Source organism: Festucalex cinctus, chromosome 21, assembly GCF_051991245.1.
Source record: "Festucalex cinctus isolate MCC-2025b chromosome 21, RoL_Fcin_1.0, whole genome shotgun sequence".
Classification (NCBI taxonomy): Eukaryota; Metazoa; Chordata; class Actinopteri; order Syngnathiformes; family Syngnathidae; genus Festucalex; species Festucalex cinctus.
The window spans coordinates 9,446,320-9,473,656 of NC_135431.1; the positions used below are offsets into that span (position 1 = coordinate 9,446,320).

General features: G+C 41.2%; 2 protein-coding genes across 10 annotated transcripts in view; both read left to right on the plus strand.

The window, feature by feature from the left end:
• The first annotated feature begins 9,439 nt into the window (after window positions 1–9,439).
• LOC144010773 (E3 ubiquitin-protein ligase pellino homolog 2) lies at window positions 9,440–18,109 on the plus strand. The gene is made up of 7 exons (XM_077511235.1): window positions 9,440–9,897; window positions 14,431–14,560; window positions 14,697–14,798; window positions 14,876–15,073; window positions 15,167–15,352; window positions 16,274–16,479; window positions 16,544–18,109. The coding sequence occupies exons 1-7, from the start codon at window positions 9,818–9,820 to the stop codon at window positions 16,932–16,934; spliced, it is 1,293 nt and encodes a 430-aa protein (XP_077367361.1). The 5' UTR covers window positions 9,440–9,817; the 3' UTR covers window positions 16,935–18,109.
• Window positions 18,110–21,359: 3,250 nt separating this feature from the next.
• LOC144010732 (brain-enriched guanylate kinase-associated protein) overlaps window positions 21,360–27,337 on the plus strand; it is a 29,201-nt gene continuing 23,223 nt past the window's right edge. The window contains exons 1-3 of one of the 9 annotated variants that reach the window (XM_077511177.1): window positions 21,360–21,437; window positions 21,946–21,970; window positions 22,075–22,181. Coding sequence is in view for 4 of the 9 variants with exons in the window: in XM_077511171.1 (XP_077367297.1) it covers window positions 26,289–26,585 (297 nt within the window). In the remaining 5 variants the exon portion in view is untranslated. Of the gene's footprint in view, window positions 21,971–22,074; window positions 22,182–22,228; window positions 22,740–26,081; window positions 26,586–27,337 lie in introns of those variants that run through there. The other 8 variants (XM_077511174.1, XM_077511180.1, XM_077511175.1 and 5 more) reach the window with 8 other exon arrangements.

Here is a 27,337-nt window from a genome sequence, read left to right on the forward strand (position 1 = left end):
TGGTGTAATGTGCTCCCGCCCTCCGGTCCCCGTCAGCACACGTGCAGCTGAGTTCTGAAGGAGCTGTAGGACTGAAATATTCTTTTTGGGAAGACCAGAGAGCAGGGAATTACAATAATCTAAACGACAAGAAATAAAAGCATGCATCAGCACCTCCGTGTTGGCCTGTGAGAGAAACGGGCGGACTCTGGCAATATTCTTAAGATGGTAAAAACCGATCTTGGCTACATTTTTAATATGAGGATTAAAAGTTAGCTCAGAGTCAAAAAGGACGCCCAAATTCTTTACACATTGCGTGGGTTTAAAATCTTGTAGTTTAGGTAAAAGTTTCTCTCTCTGACCTTCAGGACCGATGACTAAAACCTCTGTTTTGTCCTGGTTGAGCTGCAGGAAATTTTCTGCCATCCATGACTTAATATCTAAAATACAATTTAAAAGGGTATCAATAGGCCCCATGTCATCAGGTGACACGGCGATATACAGCTGTGTATCATCAGCGTAACTGTGGAAGTTGACGCCGTGTCTCCTGATGACTTCCCCAAGGGGAAGCATATAAAGATTAAAAAGTAATGGGCCTAAGATTGAGCCTTGGGGAACCCCACATTTAATTTCATGGGTTTCAGAGGAACATGTATCCATACTTACAAAGAAATATCGGTGTGTGAGATAGGAATAAAACCAGTTAAAAACTGTACCAGAGATGCCCACCAGGCTTCTAAGTCTGTTTAATAAAGTGTGGTGATCTACTGTATCAAAGGCAGCACTTAAATCCAGTAGCACCAAGACTGTAAGCTTTTTCATATCTTCATTACACCTGATATCATTTAAAATCTTTAAAAGGGCAGTCTCGGTACTGTGGTTCATCCTAAAACCAGACTGATATTTCTCTAAAATATTATTTGTATCTAAAAATGAATTCAATTGAATAAAAACAATTTTTTCTAAAATCTTACTTAAAAAGGGTAAGTTGGATATAGGTCGATAACTATTAAAACTGCTGGGGTCCAAATTGCTTTTCTTCAGAAGGGGCTTCACCACCGCCGTTTTAAAGGCGGCAGGAAAAACACCCGTCTGAAGAGAGCAATTGACTATAGTTAAAATCTGTTCCTCAAAAAATCCATAAAATGTCTTAAAAAGTGATGTGGGAATCGGATCTAAAAGGCAGGTTGTTGGGTTGACCTGGGAGAAAACTCGACCAAGTGTCCTTGCATCAACCAGGGTAAAACTTTCCAGTGTTTCCTCAGGTAAAAGTGACTGTCCATATTTATTAAAAATTATATTTTGATCAACTAAAAGACTGGACCTAATGCCATCAATTTTACTTCTGAAGTGGTCTGCAAAGCCATCACAGAGAGTGTTTGATGGAGTCTGTGATGGCTTTTTAAAATCAGGATTGGTTAAAAGATCGAAAGTGGAGAAAAGAAATTTAGGATCTTTTGAATGAACTGCGATTAAATTTGAGAAATAAGATATTCTTGCCTGTTTGACTGTTTTATTGTAGGATTTAAGTTGTTCACGTAAAATTTCATAATGTATTGAAAGTTTAGTTTTTCTCCACCTCCTTTCAGCACACCTGCATTTTCGTTTTAATTTTTTAATCTCGTCATTTCTCCACGGGGGAATAGTCTTTAATTTTATAGTTTTGGTTAAAAGTGGAGCTACTTCATCCAAAGTTGTTCTTAAGTTCTTATTAAAATTATCAACAATAAAATCACATGAAGCAGGTAGAAAGTCTGCAGGGATTCTCTTAAGATTCTCAATAAAATTTGCAGCCACCTCAGAAGTTAGGTAGCGTTTCCTCACTGTTCTCACCGGGGCATCCTGATGATTAAAACTGGCGATGTTAAAAAATACACAATAGTGGTCAGACACAGCCAGGTCAACAACAGAGGACACACCAATGGACAGGCCATAGGTTATGACCAAGTCCAAAGTGTGTCCTCTGTTGTGAGTCGGCTGTGTGACATGCTGTTTAAAATCAAGACAGTTTAAAAGGTTTAAAAATTCTCTGGACAATGGGTCCGAGATATTATCAACGTGGACATTAAAATCGCCAGTTACTAAAATTCGATTATAAGTAGTAAGTAAAATCGATAGGAACTCTGAAAACTCACTAATAAAAGAAGTAGAATGATGGGGAGGTCTATAAACTAAAACACAGAGAATAGGAGGATTGCTACAAACAAAAGCATGATACTCAAATGATAGATAAGTATTAAAAATAACTTCCCTTGAAGCTAAAGTGACTTTAAAAATTGATGCAGTCCCACCTCCACGTTTACCATCCCTGTTAGAAAATAAAAAGTTAAAATTGGATGGGCAAGCCTCGGTGAGAACAACTGGGGCATCTGTGCCGAGCCATGTCTCTGATAGAAGAATACCTTCTAGGTTGTTGTCTAAGATCAGGTCATTTATAATAAAAGTTTTGTTTAAAAGAGAGCGCACATTCAGCACAGCCAATTTAATGTTTGTGCCGAATGTGCGCTCATAGTCACAATTAAAAGAATTGTTAACATATAAAAGATTATTAATGTTAAAAATGTTTTGTTTGTGTGTGGGGGGAAATCGTCTGCCTGTGATAGTAGAAATTGGGAAACTGTTATCTGTATGCATTCTAACTGTAGTGACTGTACTAATTGTAGGAATTGGATACAGAACTTCAGACACCGAGGGGGCAGTTAGTCATTGACGAAACACATGTAACGAATAAACAATGTTCTCGGCTAATTTCCGAGCACCGAGTATTGAGGGGTGAATACCATCATTTCTAAAATAAGATGCCCGCTCCCAAAACAAATTAAAATTATCAATAAAAGACATATTATAAAAACAGCATTCAGACTGTAGCCAAGAATGGAGGCTCAAAAGTCGGCTAAAGCGCTCGCTTCCTCGGCCCAGAGTAGGAATCGGACCCGAAATAAAAACATGTTTCCCACAGTCTTTAATGGCTTCCAACAAATCAATAAAATCTTGCTTTAGAAGTTCGGACTGACGGAGAGAAGTGTCGTTGGCTCCAACATGTATTACGATGTTCCGAACATAAGGAAATTTAGCCAACATGCTAGGAAACCGCTCTAAAATATTACGAACTCTGGCACCAGGGTAACAGCGCGTGATGGTGGATTCCGCTCTCAAGTTCCTCACGATCGAATCTCCGATGATGAGAGTGGTCGGAGCTGCTGTGACACGAGCCATGGACGTGGGACTCACCGGTCGCGTTCCCCGAGTAGTTACGGCAGCCTCGGTCACGGCGGGGGTAGCCTTAGTCACAGCGGATCCGGCTGCTGACGGCGAGCACGGAAGCCGCTGACAGCCTTGCGGTGGACGGGCTCCGGGAGAGCGTGGCTTATTTCCCCTCCGGTTACGGCTACGCTTGGTCACGGCGGGTGGAGCCTTGGTCACTGCGGATCCGGCTGCCGACGGCGAACACGGAGACCGCGGACGGCCTTGCGCTGGACGGGCTCCGGGAGAGCGCGGCTGATTCCCCCTCTGGTCCCGGCTACCCGACCCATAATGGCGGTCAAGCGGCGGGAAGTCCTCCTCATGGAAGACCCCAAAACGGTTAGAGAGCTGGATATCGCGTGGATTCAACGGGTCGGGCAGATGAGGCGATTTACTCGACCTGTTATTATGGGCAGTTTGCCAGTCGGAGTGGGGAGTGGAGGACTGGATGTTAGGACTCGGAGTGAGAGAAACACGCCCCACTCTTTTAGGTTTGGCTCCAAGCTCGTTCCAACGGCCGTCTTCCAGAGGTTGGACGGGCACTGTGGAGTCCAATTCGATGCCAGGTGCAGCAGAAGAGGCTGCACCAAGTATAACCATGGAGTCGAGGAACCTCTCATCGTCATGGATTTTATGAAGCATTGAGATCCGTTCCTGAAGCTCGACAATGGTCTGGGACAGGTGGATGCAGTGGTCGCAAGTCCTCGGTGGGGTAAGTGCAGACATATTCGCCTTGAACGGCGTGGGGGGTGTCACCACGCGGTCCGTTTTAGGGGAACAATGCAGTCGCCTTGTGCAGTCTCTAGTTTCTTCTTGAAACTTTCCAAAGTTCACACTTTCCAAAAATAACGGAGAAATAGTGGCGTTCAACAACAAAAAAAAAAACAAACAAACAAAAAAACACCAGCGTTCACTCAGCGTTATATATATATATATATATATATATATATATATGAAACAAGGTAAAAGCACTTTAAAACTAAAGAAGTGGGAAAACTAAGTGTACAATGTGTGGGAAATAGTGAAATTTAAAAATAAATGGTAAGTTGAAAGTCTAATGAAAGGTAAAATGTAAAAAAAAAAAAAATATATGTAAAAACTAAAAAAAAAAAAAAAAAAGGTAAAATATAAATAGTTGGTGAAATTAAATGTAAATACACTTCAGCTAAGATGAGAAACAAAATAAGACAACAGAAGAAAATGTAAAACGGAAAAAAAACAAAATTTTTGATTATTATTATATATTATATATATGAAGCAAGGTAAAATTACAAAGTAAAAACAAGTGTGAAAACTAAATGTACAATAATATTAATTTGTGTGAAACGGTGAAAAGTAAAATTAAAAAGAAAACTAAGATTAAAAATAAATGGTAAGTTTGAAAGTCTACTCTAATGAAAGCTAAAATGTCAAATAAAAAATGTAAAAACTAGGTTAAATATATAATATATATTATAAATAGTTACAGTGAAATTAAATGTAAATACTCATAATCTAAGAAGAAAAAAAATTAAGAAAAGGGAGGAAAATGTCAAACGAAAACAAAATAAAATGTGATTAATATATATTAATTTAATAATAATAATAAAAAAACAATTGGGTAACATAAGGTAACCTCAACTGAAAAACAAGGTAGGTTTTTAAAATGAAAAAAATGAAAAACGTAAGTTGAATCGACTTGTATTATTTTTTGTGTATATTGTCATTTCTTAAAATCGATTTTGTGTTCAACAAAACTATACTGATATCGCGCTCTCACAAAAGATATTGAATATCTGAGTTTAGAGTTGCCCTGATCTGATCATGTAACTTTCATCTGATCGGGATTGGCTGATAAAGGCCATTAAAAAAAAAAAAAAAAAGTAACACATCCAGTTTCTTGCTGTAAAATATCTATTTGTAGACAAAAATAATGACGGTTGAATGAGTACATTGCAGTTCATAATATATTGCTATTATCCGACTAATAAATGGTGTCAAGTTCTTTTTGAGCCACATTGCGTGCAGAACGGCCAACAAATGAATAGGTACAAAGGCCAGTCATGTGACCCCAACTGCACTTTGCGCGTCTTATTTTGAACTCAAACGACTTCTTTATCTTCTCCCGCTCACATGATCTCATCGTAATCTTCGGTCTTAAGTGTAACGCGGCCAAACAAACGCACTCAAAAATAAAAGTTAGTGAGTTGCTCGCTACTACAAAACCATTTTCTCCATTTAATTGTGTCACTCGTGCGTGCGTGCAATTAGTTTTCCCCAGTTGGGAGCCAATAATTACCACAGAGGCTGTTTTGTTGTGCCGCTGGAGGAATATGCTGAGCCAGCATTGGCACTGCCACCGACACGCACGCACACAACTCCAAACCTGATGACATTTGATTATTTTCTGTGCAAAAAAAAGAAAAACACTTGTTTTCCACTTGCCAGTCCGTTTTGCAGCGCAATAAGAGAAATACCTTTTCTTTGTTTGCACCCGTCTCCATGGCAACCATGACAAAAAAGACCCAGCAGCAGATGGCTGTGTCATGTTCAAGTATCAAAAAGACCACCCCCCGTCTTCTGGTTCTTTAAAATGTCCTCACGGTGTCCATTGTGTTCCATTTATGCATTCACTAACATTTTCACAAGCGTTTGACACCAAATACCACATTAAAAAAGAAGTACGTCTTATAAATACCACCATAATGACCAAGAGTGAAAATACGCTAGCGCAGTAGGCCCAAGTGTTCATCACAAACATTTTGGATATGAAACAATCCAAATTTAAAAGACTGAAGTGATGTTCGGTATGACAAAACTGTTCACTGTTCATGAAAATTAGGACTTGTGAAGTCATAGCAGGGTTTTTTTTATGTGTATTTTTTGTTACCTTCAAAATATTTTGTGAATTTTTATTTTGTTTTTTTCTTCTTTATAACATTTGAGCAATTTACTACAAAAAAATAATTTTCCCAGTTCTTAGTTATTGATATACTTTTTAAAGGGATACTTGACTCATTGAACCATTTTCAGCAATGAAAAGTTAATATTTTGTCCAGAATTAATTTGATAACTTCATTATTTTTCATGTGCAATTAATACCTTTAAAAGCTTTTTTTTTTCCTCTCTTGCTGTCGACTGATGATGACATCACCTGTGCTGAGGAACTAGGTAACGACCAATCATGGTTCACCTGTTTTCTGGGGTTGGTCAGCAAACTGAGCCATGATTGGTCGTTATCTTCCTCAACACAGGTGATGTCATCTTCAGTCGACAGCAAGTAGAAAAAAAATACAAAAAACTTTTTAAAAGTATTAATTGCACATGAAAAATAATGCTTACCACATTAATTATGGACAAAATATTAACATTTTACTGCTGAAAACGGCTCAATGAGTCAAGTATCCCTTTAAAATGTGTGTAGTTTGTGCATACTTGGAATTATTGACATTTTTTTGTACTTTTTAAAAGATGGTGCAGTTTTTATTTTTACTTCAAAAATATGTGTACTTTTTTTTTTTAATCATTTTTAAATTTCTACCTGTTTAGTTTTTATTTTGAGCCCTTTTGAAATTTGTCATTTCAATTTTATGGGATTAAAAAAAAACTAATTATAAAAATTTCATTGCAAATACTCGTGGTTCAGTACCCATGGATTCACCTTTCCAGTATTTGAAAAATATATATTTATAAATTTTAGAGTTAAAATGAAAAGGAAAAACGTTTTTAATGCACTTGAATATTTGAAAAAAAAAAAAAAAAAAAAAAGTTTAAAATGTACGTAGAAACATCTTTTAGGATGGCAAATCTTGAGCCATAAATTTAAAATACAATATATAGGTGAACCAACAATTTGACGGATGGTGTGTCTGCCTGGTATCAGTTCCAGTTTTTCTGGCGTATTATTTGTGGTGATGTGTCCTTTCGCAACACTTTTACCTCCCCGGTATGACCTCAGCGAGGAGAAAAATTCTCCTTTGATGACATAGTTGAAGTCAGAAAAGTTGAGTCACTTGCTGGGCGACACAAAAGGGCTCTCATTGATTGTGAGCATAAATAATGCAGTTCAGCTGGTGGAGTTTGGACACGGCCTACTTTGCTTTCACTCGGCTTGCGAAACGGTCTGGTAAAGCCGCCAGGGGAAAGAGGAGTACTAGCGGAGGAGGGTGTGACCTTAATCCAACAGCGAGAATGTGAAGGCGCATCTGGTCCTGCCAGTTTCGACCAGCCGGATTTCACAATTTAAAAGCAAACACTTTGAGCGCTAACCCCAGTGAAGTTAACTGACTGCAGCGGGTGGGTTGTCATTCGCTTTGGATACATGGGTGGGGTTGTTGGTGGGTGGGTTTGCGCTGTGGATTAGTCAGCGTGTGGCGTCAACCCATTAAACGTCATCAAAAAGTCTCTGGAGTCGCTCTTTATTAGGCCTGCGTGTTTGTGGTTAAATTGTCATTCTTGTGGCTGTTTGCGTAGTCAAATGTATGTCGCTAAATAAACCTGCAGCAATGTTTAATAACTTGAAATGTGCACACATTACATCATGTTTTGTCAATAGCTAAACCACATAGACTTTAACAAATGTATTATTTGCCCACTTCTCTTGGGTATATAGCCTACATAGCGATAGCGGTTAGCATGTCTCCCACATCGTCGAGCGGCCCCAGGATAGAATCCAGGACCTCCTGTGTGGAATTCGCTTGTTCTGTGGCTTCTCCTCCCACATTCCAAAAAACATGCTTGAAGACTCTGGCCATAGTTTGAAATTTGGGTGGTTGTTCGCCAGTGTACCTATAGAACATGCTAACTTCACAAATGAAGCGCAGCTAGCATGAAAATCTTGATTGAAGTCAAGCATAATTGCAGTCCTTTAAAACAAAACAAAAACAAAAAACAAAAGCGGGTGCCACAAAAAAACAAAAGAAACAAAAAACTGTTAATCTTGTTTATTTTTATGGAAATCCAAAATTGTGATCCATTTAGTTATTTAAAAAAATAGTGCTATATTTTAGGAGCATTACTTCACACTTGCTGCAACTCAATTTCACATTTCATAATGATATTCATAGGCTGTGTTGCTTCTCAATGACTATCTACTTTTACAATATATGGGCCTTGCGTCACAACAGCACCACATTGTGGAGTATTGTTCAAGTCAGCACACGTTAAACCACACGAACAGTAGCTAGACGTGAGGCACGTCACACCTCCATATATGGAATGAATTACTGACATCAAATTATCTCCACAATAACCTGATACAGAGTATTTATACTTATCAAGTAATGTTCATTAAAATAGTGAGATTAGGAGTTTTAAAAAATAAAGGGGACATTACTATAGAAATATGACTTTACAATGTCTTCATACAGTAATTGGGTCTCTGGAGTTTCTGCATGGTGAGAATTTGTAGTGTTTTGATTTTTTTAAGACACCCAGGAACAGTTTTCAGTTCTGAAAAAAAAAAAAAAAAAAAAAAAAAACAAGAACATTCGGAGACTTGATGGGTTGGTATGCATCCTGGTGACCCAAAAATGTGTATACAAAAAATTAAAAAGTCAATGTTCCACAATATGTCCTCTTGAAATATTAAAATTACAACGTGTGAATGAATGAATACAGTACAGTAGTCTGATTAACTGAAGTGTACTGGCCCCTTGTGGTGAGACAGCAAACTGGTATGTATGAGTATGTGCCTGAGACTTTACAATTAAACACCCACTTTGATGCATTTAAGGGAGCATCACCTAGAAAATGAAAAAAGCACCAAAAAGAAGACTGCTGGTGTTAAGAGTTTTGCAGAAGAATGAGCTCCAAACTCCCTCCTGACTTCCAGACTGGAAGTGAAGGTGTCTTGTCTGGGGCATGTTGGTGACCCACATCCTCGCTACCCAACACACACAACCTCCCAACATTCACACGCTATAAGAATAAGTTTTTATGATATTCATAAGACTAATTAAAATCACATCTTGGTTTTTTTTTTCAGCGAAGAAAAAAACTAGGGGTAGAAAATGCTTCATTTTAATCTTAACAGAGGAGCTTTTCTTTACGTCACCCATTTCTCCTTTCAAAAGGGGGGCTCATTTTTCATCTACGACTTTTATATGACAAAGAACAGAATTATGAGGAGATAAAAAAATTAAACAAGTTTTTTAAATTACGGTAAATATGGACGTAAGCGTTGTATTTTCGTTTACTGCCATTTTAATTGATAACCTAGCGATGTGTGTTTGCCAGCGACCCCCACCGCCAGTTGGTATGCCCCACTCCCCACCGTTAGCCGTTGTTGTCTCCCCCCCTCGCTTTGCTAGTGAGCAGATTTCGATACAAGCTAGCGGCACACTTCACTATTTTAAAGCTTCGAAAAGATGCTCCTCCGGTGGACTAAAACTGTCCAACACACGGCAACAAGTCCGGGGGAACTTTGTCTGACTGTGTCCCAACTTGACTAAAGAAGCGCCCCCCCCAACGGTTTCCGCCGCGACACTTTCGAGGGGGTGTTAGCATTGTTTAATTGTTCCGTAGTATTCACACTGAGGACGACTCGTCTTTCTTTTCTCTCGTTTTTTTTCTTTAAAAATTATATTTATTCCATTCCCGGAGCAAGTCCTCGCTGATGAATTCACCAAAAAAGGACGGAGATGATGATGTGCCCGTTAAAGACTCGATAAAATACGGCGAACTGGTCATTTTGGGGTAAGTAGTGGATGGATAGTAAAAAAAAAAAAAAAAGAGTGGGATGGAGAACCGCTCCATCATCGTGACGCCTCAGACACGCTATTATATACGTATAAATGCTTATTTCCCGCATCTAATATGGAATACATGTCATTTTTATTGACCAGAGGATGCCGCTCCCACAACCAGACCGTCGATGTGTGTGTTAAAAACTAACTTTAAAACCCACGGATTGTCTTGTATGTGCGTGGTGCGTTTGGGTGTCGTCGTGGAAAAAAAGGCTCTATGACTATTTGACACAGAACTGCAACGGGAGACACTTTTTCATCAATGGTTGTAGGTGTACAGAGGGAGAACAGGGATGGCGGGAGCTCAATCCGGATGATGTCATCCTATGTTGGATCTTTTATGGCTCCAAGTAGGGACCGTCTGAAAAATACATGACCCTGTGCATGCTTTTAATAGTGTAGCCGTCTTGTTTTTTTTTCCTGCTGTATGTAGTTTCATCCTGACCGAGGCAATGGTGGAGTAGTAGGAGGAGGAAGCCCCCTCTTCGTCACTGGCGGGATGAGCCGGCTTCCACAGAATCTGCTGGGAGCTTGAATGTCACACAATCACGCTCGCATCCCAGCCAGTTTTACACAAATGTCCTTCTTGGGCCGACCGGTTTCCTGTCTGTGCCAAAGATAACTGACCTAATGGCCTATCGTTTCCCTCAACCCCTTCCTGCTCAGAGGCTGAACATCTGAATGCAGATTAATCGTCTTCCGTGACGCCTTTTCCCTCAATTTACAACGAGGTGACACTCTACCATGGAATTTGTGGCACAGACCCGCGTGAACAGATTTGTCGTTACAGTACACAGCCAGGAGGGATGAAAATGAATTCAAATTTGTTGATATTTTCAGCACATAACATACGGTATGCTACAGAGACAAATACAGTGCAGCTCAGCCTCTGGCTGCCGGTATGCCCCTTTCTCGCATGTGCGGTACCCCACTGCTCAAAAGCAGGTACCAGTCCTATAATTTGTGCTGTGCTTACAGTTTAAACTATGGTGATTAGAAACATTTTGTTAAGGTGAGGCAGGGTATCAATTATTCACTATTTACCCAGCAGGGCTCAGTTCCTATCCCCTGCGAATAGCAGGGGTTTACTGTGCTGAGCCGCTGGCTAGCAAACGTCATAGCGATATGCTTTTGGCGGTAGATCAAACTCGTTAATGTATGAAACGGCATCAGGTGAACTAGAAGAGCATGACGGAAACGTTTGGTCAGAAATTAGGCAGAAATGTTGATCATTATTTTCCAAATCAAAAGCAGATGCTTGTGAATGTTTCATTTTGATTCAACACGTTTGCTTTCATGGAGGACTACAGAAATCTGAGAGTATTTACTGTTAAGGGTACAATTTCAAAAATTTCGACAAGGTTTCAGAATGATTAATCGATTATCAAAACAGTTATTGATTAATTTGATAATTACCTGTTAATTAATTGTTGCTGAACCACGCCAGTTTGTTTGCAAGCAGACCAAGACACCAAGCTAATGTTAGCTTGTGTTCATCTTTAAATGTTAAATCATTAAAAATTGTATCATGTATTTTATTGTTTCGCCAGCCATCAAGCCACATACTCTGCATTGAAATGAAATAGCACAACAATGTTAGCGATTGATCAGCGTGGTTTGATGTGTGCCGCTGTTCGGCCTTACTTAGCCAAACCCCATTCATTATTTAAAGGACATTGAAGACACGCAGCTTTGAAAAATTGCCAGTGAGGGAGAGTTAATATAATGGCTAAAATTGTACTTGGCGCTACACTATTACTTGGGGCTCTTAATTTCCACTTTACTACGTTTAATTATGACGCCTTGTCTAAGCCTGAAGTTACTGTACTAAAGAAAGCCCATACTTCTGTTGCATATTCCAAACCGGGTCTGACAGGAACTTTACATAACTTTGCTAAGACTGGATCAGGAAATTGGCTGGATTAACCTCCAGAAATCCTTTGCAGTTGCCAAACGGTGTTAAGATAAAAAACTCAAAACTACAAAAGTTACAGGAAAATCTAAATCACAAGTCTCAGTAGTATTTCATGGCTTGTTTTCACGGGACTTGTTCATCGTCGTCTCTTTCCCTTTCTGTCGCATCTCTTGTGTGTTTTGACCTTGCATCTGTCGGCCCTGATGATGTCACGCAAGCCGCCGCGTGGTCGATGCCAGCCGCCATGCAGGCCACATGAGCCGCCCGCCAGCAGCGCTCGTTAGCCTGGACACCGCACAGTCCATCATGGCCCTTTATGAGTGTGCTTCGTCTCTCTTACACCTTCTTATCTCGCGGTTACGTCGGCCTTCAAGCCTTGGAAAGTGTCGGCGGTAAAAGCTGACGCGGGGTCGAGAGGGAGTGAATATTTCATGCCGCGCTTTATGATGTTTGCGCATGCAGGACACAAACGGCCGCTCGCGTCATGCGTCACATCGTCCTGCTTCATCTCTGGGCGCTTTATTTATCTCCCGCTTCCATCTCCTGCTTCCTGCCCTTTGCTTATTACATTTATGTGCCAACCAGTCTCCCTTTTTTTGTTCTTTGTGTGTTCTGGGGGCCCAAGAAGTCTGCCTTGAGTGTTTGTGGGGATGTGACAGCTTGTTTGTCACCACGTGTGGTTCCCCTATTTTCATATTAGTAAGACAGCACTTAAAATTTTACTTGTAGAGTTAATAAAAATGATTTCCATTATTTCCTATGGGAATAATTGCTTTCAAACGAGGTTTATAGTCGAGTTGTTAATGCATTTCTTATTATTAATGTCCTAAAAGCGGCACGCTGCCTTCTGCCTGAACTGAAAGCGTGGAAATTATTTTAATCGGCTTCATAAAGAAAATGAGGGCAACGTGTGTATTGTGAATCATTTATTAAAGCATGAAACATGCAGTCGTCTTTCCACGGTGAAGTTGATATTAAATTTGAGCAAAGCGGAATGTCGAATCGCCATCTGTTAATGCACAACTTTAAATCACGTCTCACTTCCCGTAATTATCTAATATATGTCAGGCCTAGTGCAAAAGCTATTAAAACCAGATTTTCTGTGTGTTTTGGCTGGCAGGCGTAAACTCCCTTTTTGGTCAGTGGATAAAATCTGACCTTTCGAAAAGTCCCGTCCAGGGCGAAGGTGCTGAACTTTCTGGGAGCCATGACGCTGGTTTCCCCAGCGCCTCAGATCAGCGAAATGCTCACTTCCTGCGGCGTTTGTGTCACGAGAACAACAACCAGCGGCGTCAGCTGGTGTATCAGCATAGATGGCGACATGCAAGCTTTGCTGACATGTTTCCTTTGCTGCGAACGTTGCCCGTGATGTCCGCCTCGTGTTGTCGTCTTTGTGCCACTGACTGGAGATGAATTCTCATTGAGGGTTGAGCTCCACTGGATGTTTTGATTGTGTTCAAAAGAACTCGCGGGCCGAGCTTTTTTTAGCCACTGCGTTCAATATCTCTTCATCTTTGCAGCGCCACTTTCTAGCTAGACGACATAACTGAGACAATGATGGAATAATAATAATGGTGAAATTGTGTGTATGCATGTATATTAGGGATGTAAATCACTGGGGGAAACCCTGCGTAAATAATCCCAGGACTCCAATAGTTAACTCACTATTAATCACATTTTATTTGTATCTATTCTAAATGTACAATAAAATATTTTTTCTAAGTTTTTATACTTTTGTTAACACCCTGTGGTGGTTGGCCATCATCCCTCTCAGTGTGGATGAACTCTTCCTGGGTGCCTTTCCTCACAGGGTTCTTCTGTGCCCCGCCATGTTGTGGTTTGCATGTGTGTCTGTGGGTACGATTATGGGGGGGGGGGATGGTTTTTTCTTTTTTTTGTATTATGGATGTTTTAATTGTTCAGCACTTTGAGTTGCATTTGAATGTATGAAAGGTGCTATATAAATAAAGTTTGTTTTGATTTGATAAACGTGAAAAAAAAATCTTAAATGAATAGAAATATGGCTTCATCTTTTAGTCATTGATACGGTAATTTTATAATAATTCATAAAAATTGAGTTAAAATTAAAAAGATATACTACCATACTGTAGTGACAGTTCAGGCTGTTTGAAAGCGCTATATAAATAAACTTGAGTTGAGTTGAGTAAAAAACGAGTGTGATATTGATTTGTATTGAAGTCAATTTTCTGCCACTAGATGGCATAATTGCATTTGTAAGGCATTGGTGACAGCTCAGTGCATTTTTTCTTTTCATATTAAGAGCAATTGAATCTTTAACAGGAAGTAACCTGTCATGTTTTTGTAGCAATAGAACACAATATTCCGTGGGCCTTACAAAATAAGTCAAAATCCAGTCAAACAGCCGGGAGTGAAGTGTATTGCTTCTGTGAAAATGACTGGGAGTGAATGAGTTAATCATGCGTTTAAAAATTAAAAAATAAAATAAAATAAATAGTGGTGTGAAAAGAACTTTAAATGACCTCAAAATGAACACTAATTAACACCCCTAGTTTTGACCAATGCAACCATCTTCTTCATCATCATCAGGTACAATGGCTCTCTTCCCAGCGGCGACCGCGGGCGCCGAAAGAGCCGCTTCGCTCTGTACCGACGCGCCAAGGCCAACGGCGTCAAGCCCAGCGCCGTGCACATCCTCAACACGCCGCAGGACAGCAAGGTGTGTGTGTGTGTGTGCGCGCATCATCCTTATCACCACTGCAACAAAATGGACTAATGCTAATGAGGCTAATGATCTCCTCGGCGGGGTTAATGAGCCAAACGAGGGCTAACGCCTGCCACTCGCATCGTTGCAGGCTGTGCACAGCAGGGGGCAGCACAGCATCTCCTTCACGCTGTCCCGCAACCAGACAGTGGTGGTGGAGTATTGCCATGACAACAACACTGACATGTTCCAGGTAATGTGTCTGTTTACATAAGCAAAAATCATATTTCTTATGGGGAAAAAAACGAGTGTTATTTGTTCATTCCGCAGATCGGCCGCTCCACAGAGAGTCCCATCGACTTTGTGGTGACGGACACCTCCGGGGGTGCGAAGGAGGTCGAGGACCCCTCCATCGCGCCCAGCACCATCTCACGCTTTGCCTGCCGTGTGGTGTGCGAGCGCCACCCGCCGTACACGGCGCGCATCTACGCCGCCGGCTTCGACTCCTCCAAAAATATCTTCTTAGGGGTGCGGCAAGCGTTTTTGCACAGCTTCTTCTTTTTTTTTTGTTCACGTTCTCAATGAGCGGTAGTGGAAATAATTCAGCATGTGCCTCGGCAGGAGAAGGCGACCAAGTGGAAGAACCCAGACGGCCACATGGACGGCCTGACCACCAACGGCGTGCTGGTCATGCACCCCGAGGGCTTCCCTGAGGACCCCAAGCAGGGTCTGTGGCGGGAGATCTCGGTGTGCGGTGACGTCTACGCCCTGCGGGAGACTCGGTCGGGGCCCAGTCGGGGAAAACTCGTGAGTGCTCAATTTCTGGATTTATTTGTTTTTATAAGGGGAGTAGTGGTACGTGTATTTGGATTATAGGTTTGTGGTATGTAAGAGAGATGTACATAAAGAGGTCCCACGACCACAGTGGTATTTTCACTTACACGTTGAATTGAAATTATATGTATTTTAGAGGTCACCAGCACTACTCCCCTAATCTCACTCAATTAGCACCTCCCTCGAAAGTTAAAGAAAAATGAAAAATGAGAGCAAATTCATTCATTCAATTGACTACATTGTTAAAAAACAAAACAAATAGTGCTGGGCATGGCTAAAAGAAATGGGTGGAGACGGAAAGCCTTTAGGGAGCTGGCTAATGTAAATCCTGTTTTGTGTATGTGTCTTTATTATAAAGTCAGTGCTTGTCAATTTTTTTTTCTGTTATAAAAAAAAAACAAAAACTGAGCCACCTCCTCCAATTCTCTGCCGTGACTATAAATAGTATCATTTGCCTATAAAATTGTTGTAAAATATACCTCTGCAGAGTAGCTAATACTCCTTGTGCACTCTGACAGTAAGAGCGCCACTGCCACCTACTGTAGTGGAAGTACCATTACACTTTATTCTCGTAGCGCAAAAAAAAAAAAAAAAAAGTTCACTGAGGTCACATGCACCCCCGGGTGGACTTTTATTAACTCATTCACTGGTTGATCTCTTATACTCTGCTGCCACCTGCTGGTTGTTTTTGTAATTCCGACCATTTTTTAACCCGTTCTCTGCAGTTGAGAGGCTGCATCAAAGCTTTCTGTATGCTCTAGCATAAAAAATAAAATAAAATAAAATGTATAAATACGTCTTTGGGACACTTAATACATTTAAAATAGAACGTATTTATACGTTTTTGGGTGCAAATGAGTTCAGCGCACGTCTACTATGTATCGCCCCCTACAGGCGGAAGGCGAGAGCAGCGCGCTGCGTGATGGCTCACTGGTGGACCTGTGCGGCGCCACCCTGCTGTGGCGCACGGGCGAGGGCCTCATGCGCGCTCCCACCCTGCGCCACCTGGAGGCGCTTCGACAGGAGCTGAACGCCTCGCGGCCGCAGTGTCCCGTGGGCCTCAGCACGCTTGCCTTTCCCAGCCTGCCGCGCAGCCACAGGTACAGCGACAAGCTAATTATCGTCACCAGGGAGGTTATATAACGACGAAATCTGTCATTTCAGCCTTGAAGAACGTCAGCCGTGGGTCTACCTCACCTGCGGCCACGTCCACGGACGCCACGACTGGGGCCAGAGGTCGGAGGCCGGCGGCGAGGAGGAGCCCCCGGAGGGCGAGGGCTCCACGACGCGACGGGAATGCCCGCTGTGCCGCAGCGTGGGCCCCTACGTGCCCCTGTGGCTGGGCTGCGAGCCGGCCGTGTACGTGGACGCCGGCGCCCCCACCTACGCCTTCGTGCCGTGCGGCCACGTGTGCTCGGAGAGGACAAGCAGGTACTGGGCGGACACCCCGCTGCCCCACGGGACGCACGCCTTCAGACCCGTGTGCCCCTTCTGCTCCGCCGCCCTCAGCACGCCCGGGTGGACGCGGCTCATCTTCCAGGGTCCCATCGACTAGCCGCAACGCCGAGCCCCGTTCCTACCCTTCCTTCTCGATTTTCTTTTCTTTTCTTAACCGTATGCAGCTCCTTCTCCTTCAGGGCTTGGTGATGGATTGACGATCTGGACTTTAGGCAACTAAATGAAACGTGACAGAGGACGGTCAATACGCTTATTGATTACCTCGGAAGTCTCCGTAGTTAGTCTGCTGGTTTTCATCCCACGCAAGTTTGACCTTCTTGCAAAGAAAAAATGTTGATCAAGTCAAATGTTATCTTGTATGTAGCACTCTAGCAGGGCAACTAACCTCCATGCTCACATGATGCTTTTAAATGTGTCATCCTGTGGAGTGAAAGCCAGCAGACATTGTTTAGGATCAGACTTGGCTTACGATGAGATTGGTTTCCTACAGAGGTGATGTAAACTCAAATTTGTACTTTAGTCACGCAATTGTGAAGTCATACTATTCTGAACCAACATTTTCAAAACAAACTATTCAAATTAATTAAGAGATAACAAGTTCTCAACTATTTCAAATCATTCTCACTAGTGCTGTCACTGTCAAATATTTTTATAATCGATTAATCTATCGTTTATTCAATCAATTAGTCGACTAATCAGATTCATTTAATTATGCATTACAATTTATTCTAAAACAATTTTTTTCCCTAATTACTATTTATTAACTCAATTGCTCCCAAAAATGTATAAATCCGTTCTATTTTAAATGTTTTAAGAGTCCCAAAGATGTATTTATACGTTTTTATGTTCTTGTTTTTTATGCTAGAGCATTGATGCAGCCTTTCAACTGCAACGAATGGTTGAAGAAATGGTAGTTATTACTCAAATGGGCCAGCAGGTGGCAGCAGAGCAAAGGAGATCAACCACGGCCATGTTGGAAACAAAACCTCAATTACTCAAAATTCTAAATAGAATTGTGAATAATGATGAAACATTCAAATGCTAATTGCTGCAAAACGGAAACAGATATACAGTAAATGTACTTTTTTTTTTTTTTTAAATTTAGTCTTTCATTTGGTAGGTTCTATTCTATGTTTTATAGCAATAGAACATAATATTCTGTGGGCCTTGCAAAATCAGTCAAAATCCAGTAAAACAACCGGGAGCGAACGGGATTGCTTCCCTTCCGTGAAAATGGCGGGGGTAGAATGAGTTAACCAGTGATTGGTGTTTAAAAAAAATAATAATAATAAAGGGGGGGGGGGGGTTGATGTTGTGCTATGTTACAGATTCGGTTCAGAAACATCAAGATAATCAGGTGTCTTTCCTGAACGACTACAGAAATAGGTGAACAATTACTGTCGATATGCTGACATCAGAGGATTTGGACAATTAAAAAAAAAAAAATGGCTCCAAACAATTACTCGATTAGTAAAGTAGTTGTCGATTCATTTGGTAGTCGATTACTTGTCGATTAATCGATTTTTGACAGCTCTAATTCGAACCTACAAATGTTCACATCATACAAAATCATCAACCATATTACAGTATATGCATTCTTACGCCACCCCGCAGACTAGTTAATTGCGCACCGTTCACAATCTGAAAACCTCCTTTGTCAAGATCGTCGTAAAACAAGGACCCTCGCTATACGACTGGACCAGATCTCAAACCCATCATCAAGCAGATGGAGTATAAACGAGGGCTCGGACTCTCAAACTAGGTAAGATCCACTTTATACACACACAACAACCTCCCTGAAGCAATAACACCACTCACTCTTGTATAAGCTAAGATCTCATGCTAGGTTTTAGCCAAGCGCTAGACTAGCGGTGGTCGCCTCCAACATGGCTGTAGCGTTTTGTTTTGTTTTTTTTCTTCCCCTACCCAGATTCGGAGGTCAACCAGAGGTGTGTTTCACCAAAACATTTGACAGTTTTTAATGGGCTGGTTTTACGTGCTTGTGGATGATGTCTGCTAGCCAGAGGCTGAGCTGCACTGTAGTTGTTTCCAAAAAGCTGAATCCAATTCAAATATAGTATTAACACACTTCTGGTTTCTCCGCTAATGCTAACAGGGTTCCTTTTTAAACTGCGTGTGTCGGTGTATCCAAAGGTTTGACCTAGCTTGACCTAAAAAAACAAAAACGAAACCTTTTTTTGTTGTTTTTCCCGAAAGTGTGCGCTTGTGCGTGTGTCAAAAAAAGTTATTTTGTTAGGAAATGTGGTTCAGTGTTTGGAGAAAAAAAATCTATATATATAAACATATACTATTTTTGTATCTGATTTAGTTGTTCAACTTGGTGAAAGTTCAGCGTATGGTCCGGGATGTGTTAGACGTAGAAGAGCCCGTGAGCGTGAAAATGTTGCCAACACTGTGTCTCTCATTTACACACAAACAATACACACGTTGACACAGTGCTACGATTGCCCGGACATTGAATGTAGCCGACCATACAGGCTATGTGTTTATTAGCCTCCCTGGTGCTCTTATTTGAATGGTCTATATTGTGATACTATTTTTGTAAGTGAATATGATAGTGTGCCCCCCCCCTCCAAGCTTGAATATAATAACCTCATGTATGGAAGAGTGGATACACTCGCGTATGTCTCGCTTGCATGTACACACACACAAAGTATGTACGCTGCACTCAAAACGCGTCCCCCACCCTTTTGAATTCCCGCTGAGTGTTTGACAACTAAGATGTCTTCCGAGTCTTCGGCTGTTAAATGTGCAAAAATAGAAGAAGAAGAAGAAAAAAAAAATCCTCATACTTGACTAATGTTTGGAAGCGAGAGTCACACTTTGTACTGTAATGCGACTAATATTTGCCGCCAACTTCTGCTGCAGCATAAGAGAAATTGAGCCCGCATTTTGTTTATTTTGGTTCATCTCTTTCCAGCTTGCTGCTCCCTCACAAAGCCAGCACAGCACCGTTGCCGACGTATTCGCCACTAAACTTGAGTTACAATTCCATTTTCCATTTTAAAAAATGCTTTATGGAACCAAAACAGCGGTACCTTGATTTGGTTGACAAAAGTTATCAATGAAATCGATTTGTATTTGGAAATGGCAGAAGGGATAGTTCATAGAATTTTCCAGCGATTTGGATCTGACTCCAAATTTTAGGAGAAGTCGAACATCAAGGTATCATTGCACGTTCCACAATCTTAGCACGGTTGATGATATTTTATTTTTATTTTCTTAACTGTTTTTGTCGCTCAGGTTTTAGCGTGGCACACAGTGATGTTACTACACAACACATGAGAGCATTTATCTGCGACTAATAGACAGTATACAAGGTCACACGTGATCAGTTATTTACGGGTTTTAATAACAAAAGAGTGAAACTGCGCAAACCTGCCAAAAGATAGATTATAATAAAACATCGTATACAGTGTTGGCATGTGGATGGAAGAACTGTTGCAGCACCTGTTTTTCATTTTTAGATTCCTATTTTTTATTTAATTTTAGGTGTCGTTATTGATTTCAGTAACTTAGTTTTAACATGTAGCCTCGACTAGATGCAGAAACACTATTTACTTCTTTTTTTTTTTAAATATTACAATCGTTTAGCACTTCTAACAACTTCATGTATTATTTGATCTTCATTTCAAACCTCCCACATGTATTTTATTAAATCGTGAAACCACCTCACTTTTTTTTTTTATTATGCATTTCTAAAGAAATACAAACCATGTACAGCTCTTTATTTTGTTTTGTTTTCTACCCCCAATTAATTTCCAATTGTATTCCTCTGTAACCGAATGGTGCACAGACAATCGCTATACACATGTCAATAAACCTGTTGAAAAGTGCCACTTGGCATTTGGGTGTGAGTTTTGTGTGTACCCCCGGTATGCATGCATAGGAATAAAAGGTGTACAGCATACCGTATTATCCTAAATTATTATACAGTGGTGTTTGCCTTATTATAAGATGAAGCTATGTGCCAGCAGATGGCGCTCTTCCAACAATCTTTGACTATTATGGAAAGGACTGCATTACTCTTAAGTTGCATCACCAGCTGTTTAGTACTGTACAGTATGTGCATATATATATATATATATATATATATATATATATATATATATATATATATATATATATATATATATATATATATATATATATATATATACACACACACACACACACATTTGTGATATTAAGATGCATATGAATTTATATGTATATCATATGCATGTATTGCACTGATTTTTAACAGCAGGCAGGAGAGAATAACAAACTAACACGAGAAACATTTTAATGTTTTAAGTGTAGTTTGCAGTCATTTTAAGCAACCCACTACAATTTTACTAAAGGTACTAAAATAACACTGCTTATTAGGCCTGTTAAAAAAAAGAAAAAAAAAGCTTTCTAAACTAAACGTACGAATTAAACTGTCGTGTTAACGAGGTATATTGCTCAGGTGCGTTTATTTCGATGTTTCTTGTCTTAAATTGTACACTATTTGTTGGCTAAAGCCACATATTTGGCAGCGAGGCGAGACCAAAAGGCAGTTGCCATGGATACGCCATGCTGACACCACAAAATCTGTGTAGGCTTGTTGAACATGTAATTAATAATAACAAAGTCTTCTCAGCCAAGCTAGCATGGAGCTCACGATGTGAGACCTCACCTTCCTGCTAGCTACTATAAATAGCACAGTGCGAGCGAGAGTTAAGGAAAAGCTACCCTCGGCTATTGTTAAATTTATCTTTTTGACAAGTTATTTGCTCTAAATATATTCCTGTTTTATGAAGAGGAAGTTGTCGCTAGGGATTAGTTTAAAAGCAGGTATTTTTGCTTCAAGCTACATACGCAACAGTCTGAATGCTAACTGGCACTTCGAGCTCCAAGCTTGGGTCGGCAAACTAAGATAACGCTTACATAAAGAGACTTATTTTTCTTTTTTATAAATACAGTCGGAATGTTAATGGAACATTTACTGTAGTCGGACTTTGGTTTCATATTATACTACTTCAGTTATAAATGTACCTTTTTTTTGTAAGTGCACTTGTCATTGTCAAAATGCTAACGGAATGTATTTCAAAATTCATTTTCAGCTATAGTGAGAATGTTAACAGAACAGTAAGTATTTGTTACATTAGTCAGTATCCTAGTTTAGGTTGGATGAATGTAAGTTTGAATAACTGTTATTTTATTTTATTTTTTTTAAATGTTGTCATCTACAGGCCTATCAATGGAATTGGCTCACTTTGCTTTGAAAGCATGAAGCCGCCCAGATCTGATTTTGGCGAAGGAACCAGTATGAAAATGTGACCAACACCTTCAAATAAGTGTAAGTGCTGCTGAATGTGTCAGTAGCCACTGTTGTGTTGTTGAGTTGGCGGCGGGACACACTGTTGTGACTATCTCACTTGACAGAAAACTATGGTGTGGTAATGACATGTATTGAGGTCATGCAACCCCCCCCCCCCCCCTCACCCTCCACCCACCACCCCCATCTTGCCTCAGTGGCAACTTCCATATGGAAACGTTATAGTGGGTTTATTGCTGTAGAATTAATAGGAGGCAGGCAGTATACTTTCACATACCTTATGTGGTTATATAGACTCACACATTAAGATTCTTCAACTGTTGCAGACCTCATGTACTATCAGTGATGTACTGGATGTTTTAGGTTGGCTTTACAACTGGTCCATGTGGCAAATTCTAATTAAATTCCTGTACCCATTTCCTGCCCCATATTTCTTCACATGAACAATATGGCACGGGGAGAACATGCAAACTCCACCCAGGAAGGCCGGAGCCTGGACTCGATCTTGCGACTCAGTGCTGAGAGGCGGATGTGCAAACCACTTAACCACCATGCCGCCCCTGCATGTTTATGATAAGTGTAATTTACATTTCCCGATATATCCACCATCTCCAACCTGCATCTCTTCTATACAAACTCCACAAGGGGGCACAAATTACTCATACATAAGAACCATTGTGGAAGTTAACCTATTGATCCCAGTCATTGGTAATCAGCAGAGTGAGCAGACATTGATTACTGTTACCGCATGCGGATTCTCACATGTAGGCCTTCTTACTATTATTGTCAGCATTCACTAAGATACAAGACAAGATGATTCGAGACCCTAAACAGACAAAAAAATAATAATAATTTCCCCATTTTTAACTAGAATTTCAAGCATCACCAGGACACAAGCCTTTCATACAACTTGAGGTTGTGTGGGCGAGAGAGCAGCCCCCTGACGCGGTTCAAGGTGTAGACCTCGGAGAGCCAAGACCTAATGCTAAAGTAACAATGCAGCCTACAAGGACAGACTTCATGAGCACAGTTGATTCCGCCTGCAAGGCCTTAGGAAAAGTGGCTGTGCAGACACATCCAGACTATGCAGTCGAGTCAGCAAGGGAAAGAGAAGCACAACAACAGCGCAAGGAAGCATTAGCAATTATAGCGAACCCCTGCCTATTTGTGGTTCGCATTTCTGAAATTATTTTTAACTGTTTTGGGATCAAAATACGCATCGTTGTGCTATATTTACGATCGAAACTATTAATATAGGCAATTACAGGAAACATTTGGGGCATGCGCATCAATTACTCATGTCTTTTTGCTATTCACGGCAGGGCTCAAGCCATATTCCCTGAAAATAGAAGGGATTTACTGTCTTGTATCTCCAACTCTGCAGTTTTAGTAGGAATCTATTTCTGCATCATTACCTTGGGGCAGCCATGGGCTTACGTTCTCTGTTGTGGGCGACGGTTATAAATTGTCCGCCATCCCTCTAACCGCTTCTGAAATTGAAAAGAGATAATTAAAGACGTTTATCTTAAGAGTGTCTTAAACCTGTCTGAAAAGTCTGAAAATGGTGGCGCAAAGGAGAAATGCTAAAAGAAAGCGGAACCTCGGGGAAATAACATGTCTGCATGTTTGAGGGATGTGGTGCTCTTTCCTTGCTACCAGACGGGGTGGTCCCGCGGGTCTCCTGCCGGCTGCGTTGCAGCTGCAGGCAGTTGGCACAGCGGGCCACCCAGTCGTAGCTATCATATCTGATGCACATTAATGACACCCCCGGGGACAGCTCCAGTCTGGTTCGGGTGGTATACCGCATTATCTCTGTCTGATCCAAGAAGATTTTACCACAGAGGCCGTAATTGGAGGTTGAATGTTTCATATGTCTTGAATAGTCTTCAAAAAATTCAAATATTTTAGTTCTTGAGATTGGTCTTGGTCATGAGACTAGTCTTAAAATACACTTTTTAAGGGTCTCGTCTTGGAATCAAAGACATTTTTACTCGGTCTTGTCTCGGTCTCAGACGGTGTGGATTTTTTTTTTTTTTTTTTTTTACCAAGAACAAGACCGAGACCAGGCCAGTACTGCTGTGATCAGTGAGAATGTAGGCGCTGCTCTGCCTTCTCGGTGTCACCTGGTGTGCCACACCCATTAGATATGAGATTTGTTTCATATTCTATTAATTCAAAAACAACAAAGCGGAATTTTTGTGTGTGTGATTTTTTTTCCCCTTTATATATACAGTATTTGCTCGTTTTCCGCTGTAGTTAGGTTCCAAAAAATACCCACAAGAAAATAAATTCCGCAAAGTAGTTAGATTTATGTTTTACATGTATTATAAATGTTTTAAGGCTCTAAAAACCCCTCACCACACAGTTTATACACTTTTCTCTTTGAGGCATTTATATATTATCACATTTTTCTCTTTGTTTAAACATTCTCAATGTTCAAACCTTCATAAATTTTATAAAATAGGTATGTTAAAAAAATGGCATTGTCTTGGTCTTGTCTCAGTCTCGGCCTCCAAATGTCGTGGTCTTGTCTTGGGCTCGACCACCAAAAGTCTTGGTCTTATCTCAGTCTTGACCTCCAAAATACTTGGTCTTGTCTCTCTCTCAACCTCCAAATGTCTCGATCCGATCTAGCCTCGATAAAATCTTGGTCTCAGTTGGTGCAGTATTTTCTACAGCACTACTTCCAACACTACTTAAAACCCTGATAATATTTTTCCCTAAATGTACAACTGTTACAAAATAAAATAAAATAACTGCATGCTATAAATTTTCCAACGTGTATCAAGCTGATTTCAGTGTATTTGGTAAACAACCATCACTGGAATACAGACATTATGGAAAGTAATTTATGTGCATACATCACTGTTGAAAGTGGTGCTGAACAAGCCTCTGTCTACCCACCGTTAAGTGCTATGTCGAATCAATGCTCTTCTACAGTCACTGACCTGGAAAATGCTGAAAAGCTTTGCTTGCTCTGCTATCGATAGGCATTCTAATTACGAACAGCGCCCACAGTGCAAGTGGTGTTTAACTAGTGAAGATAGTGTCAGGAATTGTGCAGAAAATATCATTCTCATTAATCTCAAATCCACAAGGGAGCACGGAATGTCTGAGGATAGTGGTGGAGGATGGTGTTTGTAGGCAAATAAGGAGTGATGATTTTGTCAGATTGACACAATGAGACTGTTTTTGTTTAGCGCATTAAATTTTCAGTCGCGGATGGCCTTGCCTGACATGGCAGAGCGTTATCCTGGCACTGAAGGAGTCCATCTGTTCAGCCTCGAGTGAAAACTATTGAATCTCTTTTAGGTCAGGCTTGTGCACTAATGACAATGATTTGGGGTAGAACTCTTTTAAATTGGTGTTGTTCACTGGACCATGTTTCATCTGCCAGTCACAACAATCAGTTTGCACACAGAAGGCAAAGCGATGAACATGACTCGATGCTCAGCCCGTGTTCTCCCGCAGAGAACCAAAGGCAAGCAGGTCTAAATGTCCTCAAATTCTTGGGCCTCGTCTACTGTCTTGTGCCCAATTTTCAACAGTCATCAAGTCTGGTTAGAAGAGCTGATCGGCCTTTCCTCAAAGAAGTCCTCTTCCAGTCTGGCCTCCAGTTGTTTTGTCCCAAGTAGCAGCCAAGGATGCAGCATGAGCAGCAGTGAGTGCAAAGGCAGCCTGGACAGCTGGAGTTCGGGAGTCACCTCTCGCCTTCACAGCTCAATCAAGAAGCAAAGCCATGCGGCCTTTTGGACCCGACTATGGAACAGGAGAAGGTGGCCTGCCAATGTAGCCAGGGGTTATTGTTCCAGAGCACATCCCATAGAGCAGGGAGGAGGGGACAATTACATCGAATTTCATCCATGGCAGCATCAGGCAAAGCATCCGGGGAGGGGCTGTGTTCAGACCCAAGCTAGCTCCAAAAGAGCTCAAGAGTGTCTGCTGGAGGGGAAGCTTCAAAACAAAGTGAAGTTTTCCCAGTTCCTGGACGAGGTGACATCCAATGTGCTTGACCCAAACAGCTTGCAGGCGTTTGGGAAACCAGCTAATCTCTCCCTTGCAACCGTAAGTCCACATCAAGACAAGAACCAAGTGGGCACCCAGAGAAGCCCCAGGCTGTCCCGTTCAATGGCCCAGCAGCAGGATTTCTTACTGGAACATCACACCCAGGAGGACCAGTCTCCAACTGACCTGCCTCCCAAAATCTATCTGGAGACAGACATTGACATAGTGAGAAGGGATGACCAGGCAGAAGACGCGGAGATCAAACCTGACATTCGACCATCGTTACTGATCGAAGAAAATGTTATTCCGCCCCCTCCGAATTTCTGCCAAGGATTTGAAATGAAACGCTTCCTGGAATTTAATCACAACTTCCCCGGATACCCCTCCAGATCTATCTCTCTGCCCAGAGGCATCAACATGGTGAGTCCAAGTTGTTTTAGCTTGGCCACTCAAACATACAGTCTGACTGGATTAGCATGTTGTAACACTTTACTGCTTTGCTATTAAGAACAGAAGACATGCATGGAAAGAGAAGGAAACCCTCCATCCATCCATTTTCTTAACCGCTTGCTCCTCACAAGGGTCGAGAGGGTGCCGGAGCCTATCCCAGCTGGCTTCGGGCTGTAGGTGGGGTACACCCTGAACTGGTTGCCAGCCAATCGCAGAAAAGAAGCAAACAAAGGAGAAAAACATTTTTGGCAAAGAATAGACCTGGTGATCTACTGGTTAGATCTGTCTAGATCAGGTTAGATCACTAGGAGATCTACTGGTGAGCAGAGGTGTCAAATCCAGGTCCAGAAAGTAAAAACCATGCCATAGTTTGGCTTGATCTCCCAAGGAACTCCTTTACCAACCTACCTAAAGCCAAACTGGCAGAGTTGTCACTTTCTGGACCTCGATTTGACACATCTGCTGGTTTGCGTATCAGCCTCATAGTTCCGAGGTTTGAGTTCAGACTGTCTGAACAGGCCTTTCATGCTTGTGAGGGTTTCAAGGGTTGGGGAATCCAGGTCCAGAATGTAAAAACCCTGAAACACTTTGGCTTTAGCCACAGGTACTTCTTCTATAGAAGGGTTTTTACTTTCTGTCCTGGATTCCCCAACCCAGGAGGACTTTCTGCCAGTTCACTGAAGACTCAAAACCGTCCATAGGTGTGGATGTGAGTTTAAATT